The 26,955-nt window shown below is 40.6% G+C and overlaps 2 protein-coding genes across 4 annotated transcripts in view; one reads left to right on the forward strand and one right to left on the reverse strand.

Annotated features, from left to right (window-relative positions):
• The window catches only part of ZMYM3 (zinc finger MYM-type containing 3), a 15,339-nt gene extending 14,979 nt beyond the window's left edge, over positions 1–360 (reverse strand). Inside the window, exon 1 of the mRNA XM_065916940.1 lies at positions 320–360. The gene's annotated coding sequence lies outside the window, so the exon portion shown is untranslated. The remainder of the gene's footprint in view (positions 1–319) is intronic.
• NONO (non-POU domain containing octamer binding) lies at positions 96–26,910 on the forward strand. Of its 3 annotated transcripts, none has more exons than XM_065916950.1 (11): positions 96–245; positions 19,171–19,330; positions 20,332–20,525; positions 21,785–22,086; positions 22,863–22,958; positions 23,157–23,353; positions 23,690–23,774; positions 24,202–24,304; positions 24,823–24,862; positions 25,090–25,199; positions 25,883–26,910. In XM_065916950.1, exons 2-11 carry the CDS (start codon positions 19,180–19,182, stop codon positions 26,015–26,017), a joined length of 1,413 nt encoding a protein of 470 aa, XP_065773022.1. In that variant the 5' UTR covers positions 96–245; positions 19,171–19,179; the 3' UTR covers positions 26,018–26,910. The 3 variants fall into 3 exon arrangements, with proteins under 3 accessions (XP_065773022.1, XP_065773020.1, XP_065773021.1); XM_065916948.1 differs by lacking the exon at positions 96–245 and adding an exon at positions 13,961–14,109; XM_065916949.1 differs by lacking the exon at positions 96–245 and adding an exon at positions 14,028–14,109 and having other exon boundaries at positions 19,160–19,330.
• Positions 26,911–26,955: the final 45 nt, after the last annotated feature.

Genomic DNA, 26,955 nt, shown 5'->3' on the forward strand with positions numbered 1-26,955 from the left:
GGAGGGTGGGGGGAGGCAGGGACCCAGCCCTCACGTGCCCCTCCTCCTCTTGTCTGCAGCCTCGGGCCCTCCTAACCATTTTGAGACTCAGAGTTGTGGGGTGTCTTAAGCCTGGTCTCCAGCCACCCAGGGCGGGTTAAATGGCTCTGGCTCAGTGACAACGCCTATGCAGTAACCGTTACTGCCTGGTGACCCCAAAACCAGGTCCTGCAAAGACACTCCCCCACTCCTTCCACGGTCTTAGGGTAAGTTCTGGGATCTTCTCCCTGAGTCTTCCCTCAAGAGCCCCCTGAGTTATCTCTTCAGTAGTTTTCCTCACCGAGGCCGACAGATTTTCTTCCTCCTTTCTCTCTGTTTCTCCCTCCTTTCTGTCCTTGTCCCCCACCCCCCACCCCCACCGCGCGCACTCTCTCCCCCAGTCTCTTTTTTGTCTCTGTCTCTCTGTCTCTCTTAGGCACGAGCACGCACGCGCGCGCACACACACACACACACACACACAACACACACTCCCCCCCCCCCCCCCCCCACACACACAACACACACTCCCCCTCCTGGATGGTCCTTAGCATGTGGGTGTGGCTGGGGTTGAAGCTAGAGAAGTAGAGTAGGGGGAGGGGGTATTAGCACTAGGCCTACAGGCTTAAAAAAAAAAATGCGTGCCAGGATCCATTCCCAGCCCTCAATAGAGTTAGAGCACTTTACAATCCCCGCTCTCCACTTCCCCTCTCCGACCTCTAAGGGCTGGAGAGTATTTAGTATTCTGAGATACTAGAAGAGGCTCGGGCTGGAAGGGAGTCCCGACACATTTTTAGGTTTGGTGTCCAGTTCCTGCTCTGGCCTGCCTCTTTGCTCTGGGCCTTTCTTCCTTCCCACGCTAAGCCTCTCCTAGCCTTGTAGTCCTCCGGAGTCTTATCCAGCCTTGCCGCATTCACTTTTTCAGAAACCTTATCCTTCCTGGCTCCCCTCATGGCCTTGAGGTTATCTTTGCTCTCTCCTATACACAGAGATAAAAGCAAGAATTTTTCCCCTTTAGCTTTCCCAAACCCAGCTTTCTCTTTATCTTAACCAGTATACTGTGTAACCATCTCTCACTTTCTTCTTATTTCTCTGTCCCTGTACCTCCTTTTTGCATTTTCAGTTTGTTCCATCTCAGTTGGGCCACCTTGTTCTTTTGTGTTGCCAGCCCTTCTCAACACATGCTTGGATCTTTGGCTGCTCTGGTTGTGATCCTTGTGCCTGGTTTCAAGTTGAGAGGAGACAATCTAAAGGGGGTTGATGGTGTATTCAGAGGTATTGTGTGTGGGTTCTGGAGGCAGACCAGAACTCTAATCTCAACTCTGCCTTCTTTTTAGCCAGTTGCCTTTGGATACATCACTTGTTAAGTCAGTAGGTCTTATTTTTCTCATCTTTAAAACAGAGATAAGAAAACAATCTAAATCTACAATAGGGGACTGGTCAAATCAACTTTGGTTATATTCATACAATAAATGTAATCATTAACAAACACATTTTTGAAAAAAATAATGATGTGGAGCACAGAGGATTTTTAAGGCAGTGAAACTATTCTGCATGATTCTGTAATGGTGAATACATGTTTGTGACATATTAGAACTCATAGAATGTACAACAAAAGTGAACTCTTACCTGAAGTGTGGGTTTTGAATGATATTAATGTGTCATCTTCTGCCACCCTTTTCTCCTTTTGCCTTTAATCTTTCCCAGCATCAGGGTCTTTTCCAATGGGTGGCAGAGGATGAATGGTTAGATAGCATCACCAACTCAATGGACATGAACTTGATCAAACTCTAGGAGATAGTAGAGGACAGGAAAGCCTGGTGTGCTGCAGTTGATGGGGTGGCCAAGAGTTGGACACAACTTAGGAACTGAACAACAACAAATGCCTCAGTGTAGGTTCATCAATTGCAACAGATGTACCACGCTGGTGGGGGATGTTGATAGTTAAGGGAGGCTGTGGAGCTGGGAGGCAGGGAGGGCAGGGAGTATATGGGAATTCTGTACTTTAAGCTCTATTTTGCTGTAAACCTAAAACTACTCTAAAAATAGTCTATTAAAAAAAAACAAATGACACATGAGAACACTTCTGATATTACATTTTTTACAAAAGGAGTTAAAATGTGATGCTAACTTTGTAGAAAAATTCTATATATAGGTGTGTTAGAAAATTACTGCAAAGGGGTTCCCTGATGGCTCAGTGGTAAAGAATATGCCTGCCAATGCAGGAGCCACAGGTTCAATCCCTGATCCAAGAAGATCCCACCTGTTGTGGACCAACTAAGTCCTAAGCCCTAAGCCTGTGGGCCACAGCTGTTGAGCTTGTGCTCTAGAGCCCAGGAGCTGCAGCTACTGAGGCTTAAGTGCTGTAGAGCCCATGCTCTGCAACAACCAAAGCCACCAGAGTGAGAAGTCCGGGCACTGCAACTAGAGAGTAGCCCCTGCTTGCCACAACTGGAGAAAAGCCCGAGCAGCAATGAAGACCCAGCACAGCCAAAAATAAATAAATAAATACAATTATATAAAAAAGAAAATGACTGGAAAGAAATAGCGAATTTAATGATACCTCATATAGCAATGCTACTAAGATTAAGTGAGATGTACACTTGCCTGACATATAGCAGGTGTTTAATAGATACTTGTTAGTATTATAAGAGGAATAGAGCTGATTTCATGAATGATTTGGGACTTCACACCCTGGAGCCTTCATGTTGTTAAAATATATATATATATGTATATATACTTCTCTTTGAGTAAGCGAAGAGTGCCCATATTTAATAGGTTTGAGTATGTATTAGCCACAGATGAAAGGCTCTAACATAGAATGAGCTGATGGGGGACAATGGAGCAAGTGTTGAGTAAGACTGTGGCCTGCAATTCAGCACTCGTTTCAGCCTTGTTACAGTTATGGCATAGTACTGAGTTCTATTGCTTGTTATTCACCATTTATAAAGCACTCCTAAAGTTCTGTAAACACCATGACGGTAAAAACTCAGTCCCTGTCTTCATGAGAGTTCTTTCATTTTAGTTATATATATACTTTTCTGATTATAAAAATATATATGTTCACTGTAAAAATATTGAAGAGCATAGAAAGTTTGAAGAAGAAAGCAATGATCACTTTTATCCTACTCATCATACCTGGAGATACAATGACTCTTTTTGATGTATATCCTTCCAGTCCTTTGTTTTCTTTTTGCATATATATTTTTTCAAAGTAGGAATTATCTTGTACAGTGTGTTCTACAACATACTTGTACTTGTAATAGCTGTAGATTATTCCATCATTTGCACGTGCCATGTTTTACTTAACTAACTACTGCTGGATGTCAAACTTTTATTATTTTTTCATGACAGGCAAGGCTGCATATAACTTGATTACACAAATGGTGATACTTCCCAGGTGGCTCAGCTGGTAAAGAATCTGCCTGCAATTCGGGAGACCTGGGTTCTATCCCAGGTTGGGAAGATCCCCTGGAGAAGGGAATAGCTACCCACTCCAGTATTCTGGCCTGGAGAATTCCATGGACTGTTGCATGGGGTCGCAAAGAGTCAGACACGACTGAGCAACTTTCACTTTCACTTGGCAGCCATTTGATTAGAGTGATGTTCAGTCTTTAGAACTGACTCTGGAAACATATGGGTTTTTATATAATGTTCTATACCATTCTAAAGTACCCTTGGGCTTCCCTGGTGGTGCAAACAGCAAAGAATCCGCCTGCAATGCAGAAGATGAGAGTTCAATTCCTGGGTTAGGAAGATCCCCTGGAGAAGGAAATAGCAACCCACTCCAGTATTCTTGCCTGGAGAATCCCATGGATAGAGAAGCCTGGTGGGCTACAATCCATGGGGTCGCAAAGAATCAGATATGACTGAGTGACTAAGTGCGTGCACACACACATATACACAAAGTACCCTGGAATGAAGAAAAGGAAATATGCATTTAGGTAGACAATGGGGAAATGCTAGACTGTGAGCTCCTCAACAATTGGGGCTGGTTCTTACTCATCTCTGTCTCCAATCTCTAGCATAGTCCCTGGTATGTTTATTGGATGAATTGCTCGACAAATGAGTTCCAGAGAAAGGGAGGGGAAACCTCAGTGAACTCAAATTGCAGTAACATTTCTATAATATAAGGTTAATAAGGAAAGAAATAAGAGTGAAACAAGAGGGGAGAAAAGGCAGACAGTCAAAGATAAGGAATCTTCATCTTCTTTAAAAAGAAAAGTACTACTCAGCCATAAAAAAGAATGAAGTAATGCCTTTTGTAGCACCATGGATGGACCTGAAGATTATCATATTAAGTGAAGTAAGTTAGAAAAAGGCAAATACCATGTGATACCACTTATATGTTGAATCTAAAATATGATGCAAATGAACCTATGCAAACTCATAGACATAAAGAACAGACTTGTGGTTGCCAAGGGGAGAGAGCTGGAGAAGGGATGGAGTGGGAGTTTTGGGGTTAGTGGATACAAACTATTATAAACAACAAGGTCATACATACTGTATAGCACAGAGAACTATATTCAATATCCTGTGATAAACCATCATGGAAAAGAATATAAAAAATAGTGTATATTTATGTATAACTGAATCACTTTGCTGTAAGCAGAAATCAACACAAATTGTAAATCAACTATACTTCAATTTTAAAAAGTAAGCAGAGTCAATAACATTGCTTCATTGAAAATTAAGAAAAAAATATTGAGAGCAAAATTCTTTTTGTATTGTTAAGAAACTTTAAAAACACAAAATAAAATTATTTGAAGATTTTAGAAGAAGAAGAAGAATGAGAGAAATGTAGCAAAAGGGCACCTATTCCTCCTAATCAGAAAGTCCAATGGTGGCAGTCTGACTTAGTGTAAATTTGACTATACTCTTTTTAAATATTAATTAATTAATTTTATATGCGGCTTCATTGGGTCTTCATTGCTGGGAGCAGGCTTTCTCTAGTTGCACCGAGTGCAGGCCACTCTCTAGTTGTGGTATGTGGGCTTCTCTTTGCAGTAACTTCTCTTGTTGCAGAGCATGGGCTCTGGAGCTTGAAGGCTTAATTGCCCCACAGCATGTCGTATCTTCCCAGACCAAGGATCAAATCCCTGTCCCCTGTATTGGCAGGCAGATTCTTAACCACTGGACCATCAGGGAAGTCGTACACTCCACTCTTTAACATTCACTCTGACCTGTCCAAACATCTCTCCCAGGTTAGGAAGCAACATATCCTAATTTACTCCACAGAGGGTCAGCTGAATTTATGAGACACACACACCCTCCGGTCTATATGGGTCCCAAGATCTCTACAGGACTTTCTGCTATGGTGCTGTCCCTTGAGAAATCAACTTAGGTTAATATTACTTCTTTGGGTCCAACTTATACTTCTTTTTTTATAATAAGAGCTTTATTGAGATGGAATTCATATACTATACAATTTGGTCATTTAAAATGTACAACTTAATGGATTTTAGTATATTCAGGGATATGTACAACCATTAATAATCAGTCAATTTTACATTTTCATCATTTTAAAAAGAAATCTTGTATCCTTTAGCTATCTTCCCCCATCTCTCCATTTCCCAAAGCCTTATCCAAGCACTGTTCTACTTTTTTTCCTCCATAGACTCCCCTATTCTGAACATTTCATGTAAATGGAATCATATAAATATGTGGGCTTTTGTGACTGGCTTTTTTCACTTAGCATATTGTTTTCAAGATTCATCCATGTTGTAGCATGTATCAGAACTTCATTACTTTTTTATGACTGAATAATATTCCGTTGGATGGATATATCATATTTGTGTAACTGTTCATCAGTTGATGTACCCTTTGGCTATTATTAATAATGCTGCTATAAACATTCATTTTTACAAGTTTTTGTGTGAATAAATGTTTTCAGTTCTCTCAGGTAGAGTGCCATTTCTGGATCATATGGTAACTTTATGCTTAATTGTTTGAGGAACTGCCAAACTATCTTCCAAAGTAGCAGAACTATTTTATATTCTCACCAGCAGAGTTCCAGTTTCTCTGCATTCTTGCTAACTCTTGTTATCTGATTAATCAAAGTTCATTTATTTAGATCTTCTTTAATTTCTTCCAACAATGTTTTGTAGCTTTCGAAGTACAAATTTTGCACTTCTTTGGTTAAATTTGTTCCCAAGCATTTTATTCTTTTTCATATTATTGTAAATAGGATTGTTTCTTATTTTCATTTTCAAATTGTTCATTGCAAGTGTATAGAAATACATTTGACATTTGATCTTGTATCCTGCAACCCTGCTGAACTTGTTTATTATTTTAATCATTTTTTAGTGGATTCCGTATGATTCTCTGTATATAAGATCATGTCATCTCCAAGTAGAGAAAGTTTTACTTTTTCCTTTCCATTTTGTATACCTTTTATTTCTTTTTCTTGTCAATTGTCCTGGCTAGAACCTCTAGTACAATGTTGAATACAGGTGGCGTCCACTTATAGTTCTTAAGACAGAGTCTTGTAGACTTTTTGATAGCAGCCATTCTGACCGGCCTGAGATGGTCCCTCACTGTGGGTTTTTTTTTTTTAAGTTTTATTTATTTATTCATTTTATTTACAATATTGTATTGGTTTTGCCATACACTGACATGAATCCACCATGGGTGTACTTGTGTTCCCCATCCTGAACCCCCCCTCCCACCTCCCTCCCCATCCCATCCCTCTGGGTCATCCCAGTGCACCAGCCCCGAGCACCCTGTCTCATGCATCGAACCTGGACTGGCGATTCATTTCAAATATGATAATTTACATGTTTCAGTGCCATTCTCCCATATCATCCCCCCCTTGCCCTCTCCCACAGAGTCCAAAAGACTGTTCTATACATCTGTGTCTCTTTTGCTGTCTCGCATACAGGGTTATCGTTACCATCTTTCTAAATTTCATATATATGCATTAGTATACTGTATTGGTGTTTTTCTTTCTGGCTTACTTCACTCTGTATAATAGGCTCCAGTTTCACCTACCTCATTAGAACTGATTCAAATGTATTCTTTTTGATGGCTGAGTAATATTCCATTGTGTATATGTACCACAGCTTTCTTATCCATTCATCTGCTGATGGGCATCTAGGTTGCTTCCATGTCCTGGCTATTGTAAACAGTGCTGTGATGAACATTGGGGTACACGTGTCTCTTTCAATTCTGGTGTCCTCGGTGTGTATGCCCAGCAGCAGGATTGCTGGGTCGTATGGCAGTTCTATTTCCAGGTTTTTAAGGAATCTCCACACTGTTCTCCATAGTGGCTGTACTAGTTTGCATTCCCACCGACAGTGTAAGAGGATTCCCTTTTCTCCACACCCTCTCCAGCATTTATTGCTTGTAGACTTTTGGATAGCACCCATTCTGACTGGTGTGAAATGGTACCTCACTGTGGTTTTGATTTACATTTATCTGATAATGAGTGATGTTGAGCATGTTTTATGTGTTTGTTAGCCAACTGTATGTCTTCTTTGGAGAAATGCCTGTTTAGTTCTTTGGCCCACTTTTTGATTGGGTCATTTATTTTTCTGGAATTGAGCTGCAGGAGCTGCTTGTATATTTTTGAGATTAATTCTCTGTCAGTTGCTTCGTTTGCTATTATTTTCTTCCATTCTGAAGGCCGTCTTTTCACCTTGCTTATAGTTTCCTTCATTGTGCAAAAACTTTTAAGTTTAATTAGGTCCCACTTGTTTATTTTTGCTTTTATTTCCATTGCTCTGGGAGGTGGGTCATAGAGGATCCTGCTCTGATTTACGTCAGAGAGTGTTTTGCCTATGTTTTCCTCTAGGAGTTTTATAGTTTCTGGTCTTACATTTAGATCTTTAATCCATTTTGAGTTTATTTTTGTGTATGGTGTTAGAAAGTGTTCTAGTTTCATTCTTTTACAAGTGGTTGACCAGTTTTCCCAGCACCACTTGTTGAAGAACTTGTTTTTTCTCCATTGTATATTCTTGTCTCCTTTGTCAAAGATAAGGTGTCTATAGGTGCATGGATTTATCTTTGGGCTTTCCATTTTGTTCCATTGATCTGTATTTCTGTCTTTGTGCCAGTAGCATACTCTCTTGATGACTGTTGCTTTGTAGTATAGCCTGAAGTCAGACAGGTTGATTCCTCGAGTTCCATTCTTCTTTCTCAAGATTGCCTTGGCTATTAGGGGTTTTTTTTTTGTATTTCCATACACATTGTGAAATTATTTGTTCTAGTTCTCTGAAAAATACCGTTGGTTGCTTGATAGGGATTGCATTGAATCCATAGATTGCTTTGGATAGTATACTCATTTTCACTATACTGATTCTTGGAAAAAGGAACCCTCTTACACTGTTGGTGGGAATGCAAACTAGTACAGCCACTATGGAGAACAGTGTGGAGATTCCTTAAAAACCTGGAAATAGAACTGCCATACGACCCAGCAATCCCACTACAGGGCATACACACCGAGGAAACCAGAATTGAAAGAGACACGTGTACCCCAATGTTCATCACAGCACTGTTTACAATAGCCAGGACATGGAAGCAATCTAGGTGTCCATCAGCAGATGAATGGATAAGAAAGCTGTGGTACATATACACAATGCATTATTACTCAGCTATTAAAAAGAACTCATTTTAATCAGTTCTAATGAGATGGATGAAACTGGAGCCTATTATACAGAGTGAAGTTAAGTCAGAAAGAAAAACACCAGTACAGTATATTAATGCATATATATGGAATTTAGAAAGATGGTAATGATGACCCTACATGCAAGACAGCAAAAGAGATATAGATGTAAAGAACAGTCTTTTGGACTCTGTGGGAGAAGGCGAGGGTGGGATGATTTGAGGTTATAGCATTGAAACATGTATATTATCATATGTGAAATAGATCACCAGTCCAGGCTCGATGCATGAGACAGGGTGCTCGGGGCTGGTGCACTGGGATGACCTTGAGGGATGGGATGGGGAGGGAGGTGGGAGGGAGGGTCAGGATGGGGGACACATGTACACCCATGGCTGAGTCATGTGAATGTATGCAAAAACCACCACAATATTGTAAAGTAATTAGCCTCCAATTAAAATAAAAAAAGACAGAGTCTTGCACACTGGACCATTTACTTTTTTCTTTTTGGCTGCACCATGTGGCATGTGGGATCTTAGTTTCTTGATCAGGGATGGAACCCATGGCCCCTGAATTGGAAGTGAAATCTTAACCACTGGACTGCCAGGGAAGTACCACCTTTTTTTTTTTTTTTAAATTGATGTTACCTGTTTATTTAGTTACTTGGTAATTTGTGGAGGACAGATCATCCTTAGTACTGAAAAACCCTATATTATTATGTTCAGTGTGCATGCTAAGTTGCTTCAGGTGTGTCCAACTCTGTGCAACTCCACTAGGACTGTAACCCACCTGACTCCTCTATCCATGGGATTCTCCAGGCAAGAATATTGGAGTGGGTTGCCATGCCCTCCTCCAGGGGGTCTTACTGACCCAGGGATCGAACACGTGCCTCCTGCATCTCCTGCATTGGCCGGCGGGTTCTTTACCACTAGCGCCATTATTATGTTCAGTACCTTGAAAATATTCAAGTATTATGTGATTGATAATGATAATTAGGAAAAAATGGACTTCTCAGAGCCTTGCTTTGACCCTTTTCCTCTGTTGCTTTGTTGGCTCTTCTCATTTTAAATTCACCTTGACCAAAACTGCACTCATTGACTTTCCCTCTGCTTCCCCTGGTTCCTCTCCTGGTTAGTGGCACAACCAGACAATCAGGCACCCAAACCAGAAACCTGCAAATCCTTCTAGTCTTTTACTCCTTACCTTCTTAATTGATTACGTTTCCTTGATCCTACCTTCTAATTATTTAGATTTGGTTTCCTCTTCTCTATCCCTACAAACACTTCATTCAGTCCTTCCCCATCTTTCACCTGGAATTATGATTGTATTCTAGCTGGTGTTCTGATCTCCTAGCTTGTCTCTCCCAATCTTTACTACACACTGTTGCCAGAGTGACTGTGGTAGCTGAATAATGCCCCCCAAATATATCCATGTCCTAATTCATGGAGCCTGTGTATATTACCTTATTTGGCAAAAAAGTGGGACTTTGCAGATGTGATTAAGTTAAGGATCTTAAGATGAAGAGTATTCCAGGTGATCCCTAAATGTAATGACAAGTGTGCTTATATGAGAGAGGCAGAGGAAGATTTGACATATAAAGAAGAAGAAAAGGCCCTGTGACCACGGAGGGAGAAATTGGAGCCATGCAGTCACAAACCAAGGAATACCAACAGCCACCAGAAGCTGGATGAGACAAGAAACACTCCTAGAGCTTCCTGAGTGATCCTGGCCCTGCTGGCACCTTGATTTCATCCCAGTGATACTGATTCCAGACTGCTGGATTCCAGAACTGTGAGAGAATAAATTCCTGTTAAGTCACCAAGTTTGTGGTAATTTTTTACAGTAACCTCAGTACATTAATACAGTAATCTTTCTGAAGTTCAAACCTATCATATGGAAAAAATTATTGTCTTTGTCTCTCTTTGTCTCTCTCTGTCTCTCTCTATATGTGTGTGTGTGCATGTATCTGTGATAGCCTGGAAGAAAATCTACCAAAATGCTAACAGTTGTTTCTTTTTCAAAATTATTTATTTATGGTTGTGCTGGATCTTTGTTGCTGTGTGTGAGCTTTTCTCTAGTTGTGGTGAATGGGGCTACTCTTTGTTTTGGTGTGCTGGCTACTCATTGTGGTGGCCTCTCTTGGCACAGGCTCTAGGAGCACGGGCTTCAGTAGTTGCAGCAGGTGGGCTCAATAGTTGCACATATGGCCTCTAGGGTGCATGGGTTTCAGAAGTTGTGGTGCATGGGCTTAGTTGCTCCGTGGCATGTGGGATCTTCCCAGATCAGGGATCGAACCTGTGTCCCCTGCATTGGCATGTGGATTCTTATCCACTGTACCACCAGGGAAGTCCAACAGCTGTTTCTGCATAGTGAATTTTGATGATGTTTATGTGTGTGTGTTTAGTCGCTTCAGTTGTGTCCAATTCTTTGTGACCCCATAGACTGTAGCCTGCCAGGCTCCTCTGTCCATGGGATTCTCCAGGCAAGAATACTGGAATGGGCTGCTATTTCCTTCTCCAGGGGATCTTCCCGACTCTGGGATTGAACACAGGTGTCTCTTAGGTCTTCTGCATTAGTGGGCAGGTTCTTTACCACTAGCACCACCTGGGAAACCCATGGATGGTGTTTATATTTATGTGTATTTTTGAATGTTTCCTTCAATAAGCATTTATTACTTTTAAAATAAGAATAAAGACATGTTATTTTTACAAAACCCTTAAATCTTTCCATCACCTACAGATTAAAGTAAAAAATTCTAAGCATGGCACAGGCTCTTAATTATTTGTCTTCCCTGGTGGCTGAGACGGTAAAGAGTCTGCCTGCAATGCAGGAGACCTGGGTTTGATCCCTGGGTCGGGAAGATCCCCTGGAGAAGGGAATGGCTACCCACTCCAGTATTCTTGCCTGGAAAATCCCATGGACAGAGGAGCCTGGTGGGCTGCAGTCCATGGGGTCACAAAGAGTCAGACATGACTGAGCTCCATCATCTACAGATTCAAGTAAAAAATTCTAAGTATGGCACAGGCCCTTAATTATTTAGCCTATACCCATCTCAGTCTAATTTCCAATCATTCAGTCTCCCCACTTCTCTTCAGTCATGACAAATTACTTAAAACATAGGTCATTCTGTCTCTGAACCTTTGTACACTGGTGTCTCTGACGTCAACCTCTTAGTTAAGACAATTCAAAGGTGCTCTTTTCTGAGAAGCCATTCCTGATCCACTCAAGTAGAGCTGTGTTACCTTTACCTTTTCAGTTCAGTTCAATCGCTCAGTCCTGTCTGACTCTTTGTGACCTTTACCTTTAGCATGATACTCTTATTTCATTTGCCTACAGTATTGTTTACAATAACATTTCTCTGCTTATGTTGTGATTGCCTTAAGAAGATACACAAAAGTACAAGTTTTCTTTGTTATTTTATTTGGTTTTCCAATGGTGTAAACAGCTATCATAATTAACAAAGTTTGTTAAAATGTTATTGAATCCATAGCTTTTTTTAACTTTGTTTTTCACTCAACATATACTGAAAACAGTCATGCCAGAGTCTGTAAAATATTTGATGTTACAAGTTCTTATAGATCTTTATGCATTTATATGGAAAGATAGCTAAAGTATTTTTAAAATGAGAAAGCCATGGCTCAGAAAAGTATATGTAGCTTAATCCTTCATGTATAAAAAGGTAGAAACTTTTCTCTTTGACCAGGACAGTATAAATATAGAAAATAGAAATGCAAGAATGTAGTCATAATTGTAACTACTGGGATGAACAGGAGAGACTTTTCTATTTTCACTCCTGGGTTTTTGTTTTTGTTTTCTGTAAGCAGGAAAAATGCCTTTTTCAGGGTAGAGGTATTAATTCGTTTTTCATTATAAAGGTGTTGCCTGCGTGCCAAGTTCCTTTAGTCATGTCCAATGTTTTTCAACCCTGTGGACCATAGCCCACCAGGCTGTTCTGTCCATGGGATTCTCTAGGCAAGAATACTGGAGTGGGTTTGCCATGCCTTCCTCCAGGGGATCTTCCCAACCCAGGGGTTGAAGCCCAGTTTCTTGTGTCTCCTGCATTGGCAGGTGGGTTCTTTACCACTAGCGCCACCCGGGAAGCCCAATAGAGGTATTATTTATTCTCAAAAAGTTTGGTAATTATTGGTATTGATATGTCCAATATGGTAGCCACTAGCCTTGTGTGACTACTTGAATTTTAGCTAATTAAAATGAAGTGGAATTAACAATTCAGTTCCTCACACACACTCCTATTTCAAGTTCTCAATGACCACATATGGCCAGTAGGTACTCCCATATTGAACAGAGCAGAAATAGAACATTTCTGTCATTGCAGAAGGTTCTAGATAATGCAGAATTAGATCACTGTGTCCCCACATAAGGTGGCACCAGTGGGAACCCCTGAAACCCTGAGTGTGAGTTAGTGGAATTAACTACAAAGACCTATCAGGTGAGCAGTTGTAGTCCTTGATTAGCCACAGGGCTAGATAGGCATTATTGAAAAATGAAGGTGATTACCTAATTGGCATCCTTTGGAATACAGAAATCCGTTTGATCTGGAGGCCTAAAATGTATCCATGGCAATGATGACACCTGTTGATTCTCTCTGTAAAGCACGGTAACAATAATGATGTTTGGACTGCTGGATTCCCTGGTTACCATGGAAATAAGAGTGCTGGTTACAATTCTGTGTAATTACGCAGAGACTGAAGTATCGATCTCCCCTCCTCTCCTCCATCTCTTTCTTTAACCATAACCATAGTGATGACTGTTTCAGCTGGGCTGCATGAGTTCACCTGGCAGCAGGAGAAGCAACTAGAAAATCTGATTAAGTAAGAAGTGTCAGAGTGTAAGTTTTAATGAGGAAGTGTGAAAAAAGAAACATGGCGGGGCATTTTTTCAGTAGAAAAAAGCTAAATCTACTACACTGAATACAATGACATTGTTACTCTAGCTGTTTGCACAGGCGCAGTGCAGGAATTCTCAGAGCACGCCTACGAGCCCATTATCTCCCCTTCTCTTTCCCTCTCTTTCCACTTTCCTCTCTCTCTCTCCCTTTTTCCCCTTCTCCTCTGCCCCTCCCATCACTTGGTCTTTTGGTCTTTCCATTACTTAGTTGACGTCTCTCCTTCCGACCCTCCACTCCCTACCCATTTATCCCCCTCCCCCCTTCCTTTTCCGCCTCTAGCGGACGCAACTTGCGCAAGCGCACTCGGTACAAAGCCTCGCTCTTTGTCCCCATCTGTCGTTCACACGAACTCCAGTCTTTCACATTCAGTAGCCAATAAGATCGAAGAAATGGTGGAAAGCCGATTCCACCTCTGGAGATAAATGTTGATTGGCATGTCATACAACCAATAGGGAACGCCACTTTGTACCCCTTGGGAGGCACCGATCTCCGCCGTCTCGTTTCCGGCGGTCGCGCGCTCTTTTCTCGGGACGGTAAAGGCCGTGTAGCGTCGCCGTTACTCTGAGGAGAAAACAGTCGGTAGAGGGTGAGTATGGGGTCGACTTAGTTCTTGTTCGAGAGAAGAGTAGGATTTCTAGCGACAATCGGTGAAGGAAGAGATGAGGGCGAGGCTGCGTTTGGAGGAAGGTGGACCGTTCGTTCCGCGGCCCCTTGAGGCCTTGCCTCGGCGGCCACACGGTCTTATCCCACCCGCGGGGGCCCAATCGCTCTCCCTTGGTCTCGCCTTCTGCTTTAACCTGGTTCCCGTTTCCCTTCCCTTGTCGTTTTTTTGTGCAACACATCTTGGAAGCTGAATCTTGTAAGTTCCCCAGTCGTTGAGCCGCCCTGGGCCTGAGGGTGTGAGGTCTATTATCCGAGAGCCCTGAAGTCGCGGCTGCAGGAGGAGGCGCTTTGTCGGGCGCTCCTCCTCTCGACCTCGTGAGGCCGTTAGTTCCGGAGGAGAAAGGGGACCCCCTCCCCTACCCCAGCTATGCTTCTTTGTCAGAACTCTCAGCTGGGAAGTTCATCTGCTAGTCCAGCCCTTGCTGTTTTCCTAGGCAGGTTCTTGAAGACTTTTTTTTGTCCTGTTGCCTGTCTACTAGATCTATTTATGACATCACTTTTTTAAAAATGAAAATGAATTTTATGGCTTTCCTATCGGGTTTTTTACATTTGGAAAAACTATTGTCGTAAGCTGCCGCTTTGTGTTCTTAACAGAAGTCGAGGTTAAAGAGGACTGGGAGGCACTTTGTTATCTCCAAAGTTGAGGTAGGGGTAGGGTTGTCAGAGAAAATACAGGACACCCCGTTAGATTTGAATTTTACGTAAACAACAATTTTTTTAGTATACGTAGAATGGGACACTAAAAAATCATTTATTTTTCAAAATCTGAAATTCAGATGTAATTGTAATGTGTTTTTATTTGATACATATGGCCACTCTAACTGGGGGGGGGTGGTCCTGGTTAGACTTATATTGTGTCTTTGTTTATGTTCCTTGTTACTAAATGAAAGGTCCTAAGAGATTTTTAGAAAAGGACCTTACCTTGCCAGTGCCTGCTGCAGATTTCAGGCTGGTCCACATCCAGGCAGCCATCTCCATCTGGTAGATTTTTACCAGATTTCCCCCCACACAGTTTCCACTTAAAAGTTGGTCCTTTTCCTGAAAATTAAGGGGACATTTTATTTAGGTTACAGATACGTGGTGTAGTGTGTGGTCTTAAACAACATTTGTGCAGTTGTGTTGCAAATAGCCCCAGTTTTTCTAACAGCATTATGTATTTGCTCTCAAGAAAGTCCATCAGGGTTAGTCTTTGGGGCAAATAAGTAGACATAACTCCTTACTGTTGATCTTTATGATTTAGTCCCTTCTCAGAGGCCCCAGTGGCTAGGGGCAGTGAATTTATTACCCAGATATCTGCACATATTTCCAAATTATATTGATGGTCATCATCAGAAGTACAATAAAGGGACAAATGCTTACTGAATACTTGCTACTTTGTGGGCACTGTTTTAGGTGATTTATACAGTATTATTTTGTGTTCACTGTTGAATGCCTTCTTGGGAAATAAACTGAAGGGAAAGAGTATAAAGATTGGCATTATGGAGACATTTACTCGACACAAAGGTAGGCAGTTTGGTTGTAAAAATAATTTTTGCTAGAATCCAGAAGAGCAAGGGAAGAATGTAATTGATGACATTTGTCTAACTGGAGCACCACATATGTAGAAATAGGGGTGGTGATTGCCAGCAGGAACAAGTAGCTGTTATGTCCATTATCTGGTTTGGTCAAAATAACCAGCCCTGTGAGATAGATGTTACCCCCATCTTACAAGTGAGGAAACTAAGACTCAGAGGTTAGGTGACATTTTAGTAAGTGTTTTGAATTCTAAAGTCTAAAATCAAGGTGAGTTCGATTACTCAGTTTGTACCATCGCAATGAACATGAGCTTTAGAGTTCAACAGACCTGAGTTTTACTCCATGCTTCATCACATTTGTGTGACCTTGGATGTGCATCAGTTTTCTTATTCAGAAGATAGTTGTGAGTATTAAATGAGATAATATAGTCTTAGCACAGTGCCTGACATTCAGTGATCAGTAAATATCTGGTATTAACATCTTAACTACCACATTACACTTTCTAAAATAAAAAATAACTTCCGTTGAAGTAATTCTGAATAGTTTAAAACATCCCTATGATCAAAGAGATAATTTCTACTAAGAAATTGTAAAATGGCCTTTTTGAATGGAGTGGTGAGGTTTGGTTAGGATGGAAATATAGAGTTTTTAATATTTCAGTTTTGAGTGGATCTCTGTAAGGATTTCTATTAACATATAGCATTGTGGGTTCCTGAATGGGATGCAAGGTATTGAGGCTGGGGCCACTGACTCTTAAATTAAGGGCCGGAGATTAAAAAAAAGGGAGAGACTCTTTGGATTCTAGCCAGAGGTAAGAAGAAATAGTTGGAGAAATGGCTGTGAGAATAATTCAAGTTTCTGCTATAGGCTTTTGGGTCAGGAACAGGGGTGTTTAATATGTAGGATTCATATGGGAAAATGTCTGATGCTAATGCCCACCTTACTTATCCCCAGCTCTATTTTTATGTTTCAATTTCTTGTATGTTATTTTAAAATTCTCTCTCTTTTTTTAAGGTATCAAATTTGCTCTGAAACTGCTGCACGTATTCACAGTATTTAAAATTGTTTAACTGTAAACTATGTGGCAAGAGTCACAAAGGCATTTAATAAGAATTTATCCTACGGAGATTACTTATTGCAGCATTATAATAGGAAAAAGCTGAAAACAGCCTAAATGTCTCATACGGAGTAGTTTAGTAAATTAGTGTACATCCAGCTGGACTTTATGTAACCGTTAAAAATTATAATTAAGTTGACACTAGGAATGAGAAAAGGGTGAATATAAAACAGTGCATTTATGGTTGCAGTTTTGAAATGACAATGTATGTTTTTAAAGGTAAAGAAATGAAAATGGAAATTGGGGAGAAATGTCTGCTCATGGAATTGCCCCAAGACTTAGCTGAGAGCATTGGTTTGTAATAGTGACAAATTACAAGTAACCTAAGTGTCCTGGCACTATAAGGGCTTGGTTGACAGCAGAATACAGAGTCCGTTAACAAATGTAGAAGATTTAGTGACATGGAGTATACCATTTAGAGTACATATAAATATGTAAATCAGTGACTGAAAGGGTATATCAAATTGCCAACAGTGACTTTTTCAGTGGTCAGTCTTTGGGTTTTTGTTTTATTAAGTTTTCTATGTTAAAGATGTAGTTTGTACTTTACTAATGAAAAAGAAAAGACTGATGAAATGATATAAATGAAAATTCAAGTTTTGGCTTGAATGTCAAATTTCTAGTGAAGCTAAACTCACAACTCTATTTAAAATTGCAGATCTTCCCCTTCCATTCCCTGTCCACTTTCCTCCCCCCACTCAACTTTTATTTTCTCCTGGCACTAAACCTCTTAAGTATTACATAATTTAATTATTATGTGTATTTTCTCTCACTGGAAGGTTATCACTGCTGAAGGCAAGACTTCATTGATTCATCCCAGGCACCTAGAATAGTGTCTAACAAATAAGCATTTGGTGAATATTTGGTGAATTAATGTAAAAAATTAGTAAAAAAGAAAAGGTCATTTTTTTTCATTTTGTTACCAGAAAGCCAGTTACAGTGAATATTTCATGGCTCTAGTTTTTAAATCTTAAAATTATATTCTTAGAGTAAATTATTAGAAGTAGAATTCCTGAGCTAAGGAATATGAACATCTTGATACCTCATGTTACCTGTTGTATTATAAAAGAACTTTATACAGAACTTAACTGCATTGATATTTTCAGTTTTGGTAGGATATGATATAAAAAATGTATCAGTGTTAAGAAAGTTTTATACACATAAGTGTCTTTGTATATTCCTCATCCAGAATCAACAGTTAGCAAGCCTTTGTCACATTTTTTTAATCTGAGGAATATAATTCATTCTAAGGGAATCATATGATGTTAATAATACAGTTTTCAGGGAAAAGATCATTTTCTGCATCTTTCTTTCAGTTAAATCTGGCTGGAGGGTCTTGTGTTTAGGGTAAAAGATTCAGGATTGATTTTTGCCCTTTAATTTACTGGAAAACTGCCTTTGGATAAGGGAGATGGTCCTCAGCTGATCCATTAGGAAATTTCCATCTTAAAACCCTCAACTTTTGTATTCAGCCTGGATTATACCAGGAATTTTCATTTTAATCTTATGGGTTTTTTGGCCATGCTGTGTGGCTTACAGGATCTCAATTCCCCAGTCACGGATTGAATCCCAGCCACAACAGTGGCTTGGAATCCTAACCACTAGGCAACCAGGGAACTTCCTTATGTTCGTTTTTAAATGACAAAATTTAAGATTTTATGATTGTATATGTTTGTATTTGATGCTTTTATTACTTTGATAGTCATTTATCTTTCTGTTGTGATTAAATACTAACAATATATGCTAGTACAGAACTAGTATTTTCACATGTTTATTCATCTTCATAGCTACCTTGAGAGGTAGGTGTTCTTATTATTACTTTTATAACAACTTAAGAAACTGGTTCAAAAGTAATTTACTAGTAAGTGTTAGGACCATGTTTCAAATGTAAGTATGTCTAAGTCTATACAGCTCATACTTTTCCTGCTGTTCATTCCACAGTATCAACTGTAGGCTAGGGCTGCAAGGTGCAAGAGAAGAACAAGACTTACTAGTCCTTGAGATAACGAGAATCTATTTCAATCATTGTATTTTTAAAGTGTGCTTTAATATTATGATAGGGCCATTTTTTAGGGAGTAGATTATTTTGGGAAAGTCACTTCAATGCATATAGTTATTGAACTGGAAGGTTCCTCAAGTCATTCTTTTGCAAGCTGTTCTTATTTAGTACTTGTCTAGTTTCTGTGTGCAATATAACTGCTAGTGCTGGTGGTTCTAGATGCTTGAATTGTACTCCTTCACCATACCTGTTTGAAATAGTACCATAGGTGATTAATTGACATGTAAGTCACCAGGAAACTAGTGACTGAGTATATTCTTAGCAATGTGTCTGACATTGCAGTTTATTTTTAGGGTACAAAGATGCAGAGCAATAAAACTTTTAACTTGGAGAAACAAAACCACACTCCAAGGAAGCATCATCAACATCACCATCAGCAGCACCACCAGCAGCAACAGCAGCAGCCACCACCTCCGCCAATGCCTGCAAATGGGCAGCAAGCCAGCAGCCAGAGTAAGTACATGCTAGGTAATGAAGTAGAAATAGGTTCTCTTTTGGGACTAGTTTCTTGATTTTTAGATTAGACTCTTGGGATTATAAAGGAATGGGCTTTTGTGGCACACCTTTGTTGTTCTTTTCCCTATTTACCTCAATACTTAGGATAGAAAAAGGCTGATTCTCTGAAATAAGGAGCAGATATGTAGGATAGCAATTGAATACAGGTTGCTTCGCTGCATTGGCGCATCGTTTTGCTAAACAGATGACTGCATGTTTTACCTGAGAGCTTGGTAATCATTGTATGACTAGTAGGTGGAGAAAATATAAAGATTTTTAAGACTTAATGAAGAAGAAATCTGATACTGAGTATTATACTTTTAGCCTGGGGCCTCTGCCTCCCTAGTTTTAATCAGGGTAAAAGATCTTTAAAGATATGTTCCCATCCATTCAGCTAACTTTGAGTACCTCTTGTATGCGTCTAAAAGTACAAACAACCTCATCTTCCTTATTTCCAAAAATTCCTACAAAGAATACTCTTTCCTAACTCATTTCTTTTTATTACATTACCCCAAGCCTGAAAGAATGGGAACTGTTAAGGTTATGAAGATTGATGTGGGATTGGGAAATGGGGCAGGTGTTTTTTTTTTTTTTTTTTTTGTAATTATGTTTTAAATGTAAAAATCCAATCACTTCTGACATAGAGCTCCTTGACTTGCTTGGTTTTCTCTTTGACAGTAGCTCTTGTATTGTCTTTCTGTCTCTGAGTTAGTCTAGGTTGGCTCCTGGACCATAGTAGAGCTGTTGAGAAGTCCGCCCTCCTTCCCTCCACCCCCCAGATCTCTGCATACTGCTTTCACATTCTAAGTGATAAGTGGTTAGTGGATAGATTCCATTGGGAAATGGTGTTGACTTCTCTACAGCAATTACATTTCTTATCTAGCAGCAGTTGTAACTCTTTGAGGATATGACTGTAAATCTCTCCCCAATCTTTTAAGTGACTATGTTTCTTCTCTCAGATGAAGGCTTGACTATTGACCTGAAGAATTTTAGGAAACCAGGAGAGAAGACCTTCACCCAGCGTAGCCGGCTCTTTGTGGGCAATCTTCCTCCTGACATCACTGAGGAGGAAATGAGGAAACTGTTTGAGAAATATGGGAAGGCAGGCGAAGTCTTCATTCATAAGGATAAGGGCTTTGGCTTTATCCGCTTGGTAAGCAGCTGTGGTCTTTTAGAGCATGCTCTAAAAAGTGGTGAAGCTGGGAAATGATGGATATGGAAAATTAGGCAATAGAAATAATTCTCAGATGATGTTTGTAAAAGCTTATGGTTGGTAGAACAGGACAAAATGCAGATTTTATTTTTCTTGATAGGTTTTTGTTTCAAGACAACATAGGTTTATTTGCCTAGGACTCTGGGGCTTAAGTATCCCCTTTGGAACTTTTTTTAATTGGGAAATTTCAAGCATATAGAAGTGGAGAGAATAGTACAGTGAACCTGCACATAGTTGTTACCCAGCTTCAATAACTATCAAGTCATAGTTAATCTTGCTTTTTCTGTACCTTTCCCATTACTGTCCCCTGGAAATACTTTTAGTAAGTTAAGATTTTTCCCTGAAAAAAATGGAAAAAGACTTTTAGTAATGATCAAGATTTATATAATTTATTTCCAAAGCCCTTATGCATGTATTATCTCACTTAAGAGTCTTCAAAACCTTGAGGGGACAGTTTTATATCTATTTTTTTGTATCTACTTTGAAAGAAAAATTTTAATTGCTAAAATTCACATAATATAACATTTATCATAACCATTTTTAAGTGTAGATGTCTGATTTGATTTAGGAAATGTGTTTAAGTGCATGGGGGAAACCTTTTTGGGCATTATCTATCTCCATAAATGAGGAACATAATGTGCTAGTGAGATCTACCACTAACTCAAAACTATATGGGCAAGTCATTTTTTCTGGGGCTCAGGTTCCTCTTTAAGAATGTGGAGGGGAGGGTCCCTTGATAGGTCTGAGGTTCTAAAGAGACTTCTTCAAGGGTGTAGTGATTCTGATTACTCTGGTACATAACTAGCTAAAACTAAAATAATTCTGACTTCTGTATTGTAAGGGTAGGTTTTATGCTGGTCGTTGTCCAGATTTAACACTTAAAAGAATAGCCTGTAATACTGATGACCATGTAAGTGATATTAACTCTAGAATTTCCAATTGATTTATTACAAGGCCATCACAGCAATTAGGTTAACCAAAGAATTATCTGAAACACACGAATCCGTTCTTCCAGTTCTGTCCATTTTTTTTTTTTGTATGCTTGTTGCCAAGGGTTTTAGGGGTTTTTGTTTTTTGGTTTTTTGGGATTTTTTGGGGAGACATTGAGGTATTGAGCTATGGTACTTTAGACTCTTGATGGCTGTGTAGGTGGTCATTGTTCAGCTGTTGAGTTATTCTGACTTTTCTCTGCTTCCTAGGAAACACGAACCCTAGCGGAGATTGCCAAAGTAGAACTGGACAACATGCCACTCCGTGGAAAGCAGCTGCGTGTGCGCTTTGCCTGCCATAGTGCATCCCTTACAGTCCGAAACCTTCCTCAGTATGTGTCCAATGAACTGCTGGAGGAAGCCTTTTCTGTGTTCGGCCAGGTGGAGAGGGCTGTAGTCATTGTGGATGATCGAGGCAGGCCCTCAGGAAAGGGCATTGTTGAATTCTCAGGGAAGCCAGCTGCTCGGAAAGCTCTGGACAGATGCAGTGAAGGCTCCTTCCTGCTAACCACGTGAGTGAGGGGTCATTTTCAGAAACATACCTTAAATGCTACTTCCTTCTGTGGTCTGGGGAGTTAGCCTCTAAGAACCATGTTCTTGTGTTCATTTAGAAGACTTTAGATACAATCCAGCTCTCTGGTAGGGTTTTCAGTGTAATCTTAAATTAATGGAAATGGTATGAGGATTAAAAGTACACATTTTCAGTAAGTTGTCATTTAGTCAGTGTTAAATCTCCCCTTACTTTGAAGTTTTAGAACTCATAAATTGTTTTGTGCATGCAACATCTCTCTTAGTATTTATTCCAAGTCATTATCTTGAGTTCTGAGTTTGCTTGCTCAGTTGTATCTGACATTTTTGTGAACTCATAGACCATAGCCCACCAGGCTCCCCTGTCCGTGAAATTTCCCAGGCAAGAATACTGGAGTGGGTTGCTGTTTCCTTTCCAGGGGATCTTCCCGACCCAGGGCTCAAGTCTGTGGCCCCTGCAGCATCTCCAGCATTGCAGGCAAATGATGGCTGCAATGGGGCAGCCCCACACTTAAGTACTCTACCTACTTAAAGGCTGTGTTCAGAGTTCTGAACCCTGACCCCATCCTGTCAACCCCAGATTCCACATAGTTCCGTTTATAGGACTTGGTTACTTGGGACTAGGTATAAAAGCACCTTCAGAAGTATGTTTAATTGTTTAGTGCTGACCATTAATTAGTTCATTGTGCCACTGACTTATGTAGAGAGGGAAGCCTAATGAAGGTTATAATTTGACTAACACTGAGTGTTGTTCTTCCAGATTTCCTCGACCTGTGACTGTGGAGCCCATGGACCAGTTAGATGATGAAGAGGGACTCCCAGAGAAGCTGGTTATAAAGAACCAGCAATTTCACAAGTATGTGATCCTGATAGATTCCCTGTTAGTTGTTTACCTATTTATTCTTAAGGAAGCTTGTAATGGGCTGTGTAAAAGAGGCAAGTCTTTGCTGTATGTGTTCAGTGGCAGCCGTTGTCTTGGCCCTTGGGAGGAATGTAGTGTTTAGTTGGGAGAATCTTGGACAGAGTTTTAGTAACCCAGAAATCTTGTCAATAGAGAGCGAGAACAGCCACCCAGATTTGCACAGCCTGGGTCTTTTGAGTATGAGTATGCCATGCGCTGGAAGGCACTTATTGAGATGGAAAAGCAGCAGCAGGACCAAGTGGACCGAAACATCAAGGAAGCTCGTGAGAAACTGGAGATGGAGATGGAGGCTGCTCGCCATGAGCACCAGGTCATGCTAATGAGGCAGGGTGAGTATCCACCTAAGTCTTAAAACTAGAAGGACAAAATAACTTCAGGAGTTTCTTTGTATCAGTCAGTAGAGAAAGGCCTAAACTTCAACTTTTATTCTCTGAAATATTTTGTTGATCTTGGTAGGCAAATGAGCTTGGAGATGTGGCAGAGGATACTGGATTCTGTGGAGAAGGAATTAATAGGTTTGACTTCATTTTTGGAATCTGGATACCTCGGATGGCCACTCAGGGATTAAATATCCCCTTTGCTTTCTGGATCTTTATTTGTGGAAAATCAATGGGCCTATATGAGGAGGGTGGAGAATACTCTGAATCAGTCTGTTGTTTTTCTAGATTTGATGAGGCGTCAAGAAGAACTTCGGAGGATGGAAGAGCTGCACAATCAAGAAGTGCAAAAACGAAAGCAGCTGGAGCTCAGGTAACCTTTTTTTCCTCCAACCCTTTTTCTCCAATAACTCTAAAAGGTAATGTCTCACTCCTGCTTCTTACACCATGCTACCTCATGCGTTTGTAAATATGTTGGCAAATATTTCCTGGCTGCTTCTCAAGTTCTCCCTTTAGGTAGATGTTCTGATTGCCCGTGGTTCTGTGAATTCTTGGGACTGCACTAAAGAGGAAAGCAGCTGAGTGACTGCTCTCAGGAGGCTGGCTCCTTTGGGAAAGAACTTTTTCCCCTAAAGGACACATCTGGGTTGTTTTAGGGCTGGGCCCACTTAACAGTTTCCTGGAGAGCTAAGGTAGTTTTCAGTGGGCTCTTGGATCTCCTTGGCTGAGTCCCCTATTAAGATAGATAATCTGTTCAAGTTCTGGAATGCCTGTGCTTAAATATCTTGGTGACTGTGTAGGCAGGAGGAGGAGCGCAGGCGCCGTGAGGAAGAGATGCGGCGGCAACAAGAAGAAATGATGCGACGGCAGCAGGAAGGATTCAAGGGAACATTCCCTGATGCGGTATACCTCTCATGTGCCCATGATACGACAAACTCACCAGTAGGATTAGAAAACACAATAGGCTATGACCAATTTTTCCATTCTGTGACACTTTTAGAAAGAAGCAGTCATAGGAAGGAAAGGTAAGGTTTGAAGAGGAGCTCTTTTTGCCTCACAGGCAATTTAGGATGAAAAGCTGGGGCTGGTGTATGTTATTTAATCTCAGTGACTGCAGGATCAGATAGATTCAGTCCTGTAGCAGCCTTGCCTGGTCTTTTGATGTCCTCAGCAGTTGTTGTACAGGTTGAAGCCCTGAAAGAAATCATGTGTCTCTCCTTTCATCTCTCAATTTGTTCCTAATAGGAAACTCTGATTTGTGTCCTAGTAGCTCTAAACTTGAATTCATTGTACAACTACAGTGAGTTAGTTCAAGGAGCTGTTGTAGATGTTCTTTAGTATGTGGTCCTTAGTGGATTGTGTTAGAATGAATGCAGTGCCGTCTTGGGCTGTCTTCAGTGTTTTTTGTTTTTGTTTTTCAGAGAGAGCAAGAGATACGGATGGGTCAGATGGCTATGGGAGGTAAGGACTTACGAGATTAATGGTACAGATTTCTTTTTTTTTGTCTCATCTCTGGTGAACTATGTAGCTTCTCTTACCTAGTCCAAATTTAAGGGGCTTGACATTTCTGGAAGCAAATTTTGGCAGGAGGGTAACATGTCTTAGCCCAGAAGTCTTGAATTGTTTCCTTTGGCATAGATAAAGAAGGTCAATGTCTGTCTCCTCTACTGATCACTACTCTGCTTTAGGTGCTATGGGCATAAACAACAGAGGCGCCATGCCCCCTGCTCCTGTGCCAGCTGGTACCCCAGCTCCTCCAGGACCGGCCACTATGATGCCAGATGGGACCTTGGGATTGGTAAACTGCAGAGCTTTATGGTGATAGGAGGAAGGACTTTGCCTTCATGGTCCTTGGGCCTGCTACAGTTTTGCTACAGATTAAATAGTATTTAGGATCACTGTTATCTATAAAATGTTAACCTCAAGCTCTTTGAGTTTTGTGCAAACCCAATCTTAAATTATGTTTTATCCTCTGACTGGCTAGTTTTGACTGACATTTTTTGCTACCCTGGGTAAATAGGTTCCTTTTTGGAGGGAAGGCAACAAAGGTTAGGCATTATCATATAAAATACATGTGAGTCCAAAAGCTTTATGGCTCTTTCAATCCTGAGGTGGTTTAGTTGTAGTGTCAAAATGTTTACTTTGAATAGGGTTAAGTTTGCTGAAGAGTGATGGCCTGCCCTTGTCCATGTACCTAGTTAAGGAAAAAGGACTTGGCTAACATTTATCCAGCCCAGGAATTTAATATGTAGTGTTGCTTAGCCTGTAGGAATCGGGATAAAAAGTTAAAGAAGATGGTTGGGTGGAACTGTCAGCAACTTCCTTTTTAGGGTTATCCACTATAGTTCTAAATAGACTTAGTCTCCCCTACCATCAGGAACCTTGAATGTTGAGTGGAAATGGCCTCCAGGGGAGGGACTATGGATGGGTGGGAAGCTCGGGCACAGGTTCTATTATAACGTCGTTCTCTTTCTCTTTAAGACCCCACCAACAACTGAACGCTTTGGCCAAGCTGCTACAATGGAAGGAATTGGGGCAATTGGTGGAACCCCTCCTGCATTCAACCGTGCAGCTCCTGGAGCTGAATTTGCTCCAAACAAACGTCGCCGATACTAATAAAATTGCAGTGTCTAGTTTCCCAAAACCCTTAAAAGAAAGACCCTTTTTGGACTAGCCGAATTCTACTCTGGAAAAGTGTTAGGGATTCCTCCCAATAGTTTAGGTCTTCCCTGCCTGTAGTACTCTAGGGAGTATGTTGGAGGCAGAGGGTAAGGGAGGGGCAATATTTAACAAATCAGTTCTATGTGGTATATCCTTTCACTAATCAATTCTGTGTGGTGCATTCCTAAAATCTCATGTGATTGTTGAGAGCCTGTGAGGGCCGGGGAGCCATGGCAAGATGGATCCAGTTAGAGCCTCCATTAATCTTAATCATTCCACTCTTTGTCCACCCTGTTCTATTTGCTTTCTTGTTCTTACACCCCCTCACCCCACCCCAGAGATCCTGCCACATATACCACAAAAACCAAACATCCCCCAATGACCTTGGCCCCACTGTTCCATTCACTCCCAGGTGGGAATTCAGGCACATGTCCACAGAGGTCACAGACAACATACATACGGTTCTGTTATATCCCATATATTACCCTTTCATGTCCCAAGGAAGACATTTTCTCTTAGAGATTTTCATTTAGTATATCTTTAAAAAATCTTGTGTTAAACTTGCCTCCATCTTTTTCTTGGGTAAGGACAACCCAGAAAATGGCCCTTTTGTGTCTGTGATGTTGCCATTCACAGCTTTTCTTGATAGGCCTAGTACAATCTTGAGAACAGGGTTGCTGTATGCTGAATGTCAGACAGTAGCTCTTAGCTTTGCCTATCTTAGGTAGTTATGCTGTGCATTTTTTATTGGTGTACCATGTTTGATTTGTCCCTAATACCTTTGAAGTTTTTCTGAGAAATGAATTAATGCAACATCAACTTATTAAAATGCATTTTAAGCCTTTTAATTTTCTGTGCTGTTTTTGAAGGGGGGAGGAAGGGGAGTTCTTGTC

This window comes from Muntiacus reevesi, chromosome X (genome assembly GCF_963930625.1).
Source record: "Muntiacus reevesi chromosome X, mMunRee1.1, whole genome shotgun sequence".
NCBI lineage: Eukaryota > Metazoa > Chordata > Mammalia > Artiodactyla > Cervidae > Muntiacus > Muntiacus reevesi.

Bases quoted from the DNA above. Each gene is read 5' to 3' on its own strand.
- NONO (XM_065916950.1), top strand. From the start codon at position 19,180: ATGCAGAGCAATAAAACTTTTAACTTGGAGAAACAAAACCACACTCCA. The intron at 20,526-21,784 runs GTAAGCAGCTGT...TCTGCTTCCTAG, and splicing joins GCTTTGGCTTTATCCGCTTG to GAAACACGAACCCTAGCGGA. The intron at 22,959-23,156 runs GTATGTGATCCT...TCTTGTCAATAG, and splicing joins AAGAACCAGCAATTTCACAA to AGAGCGAGAACAGCCACCCA.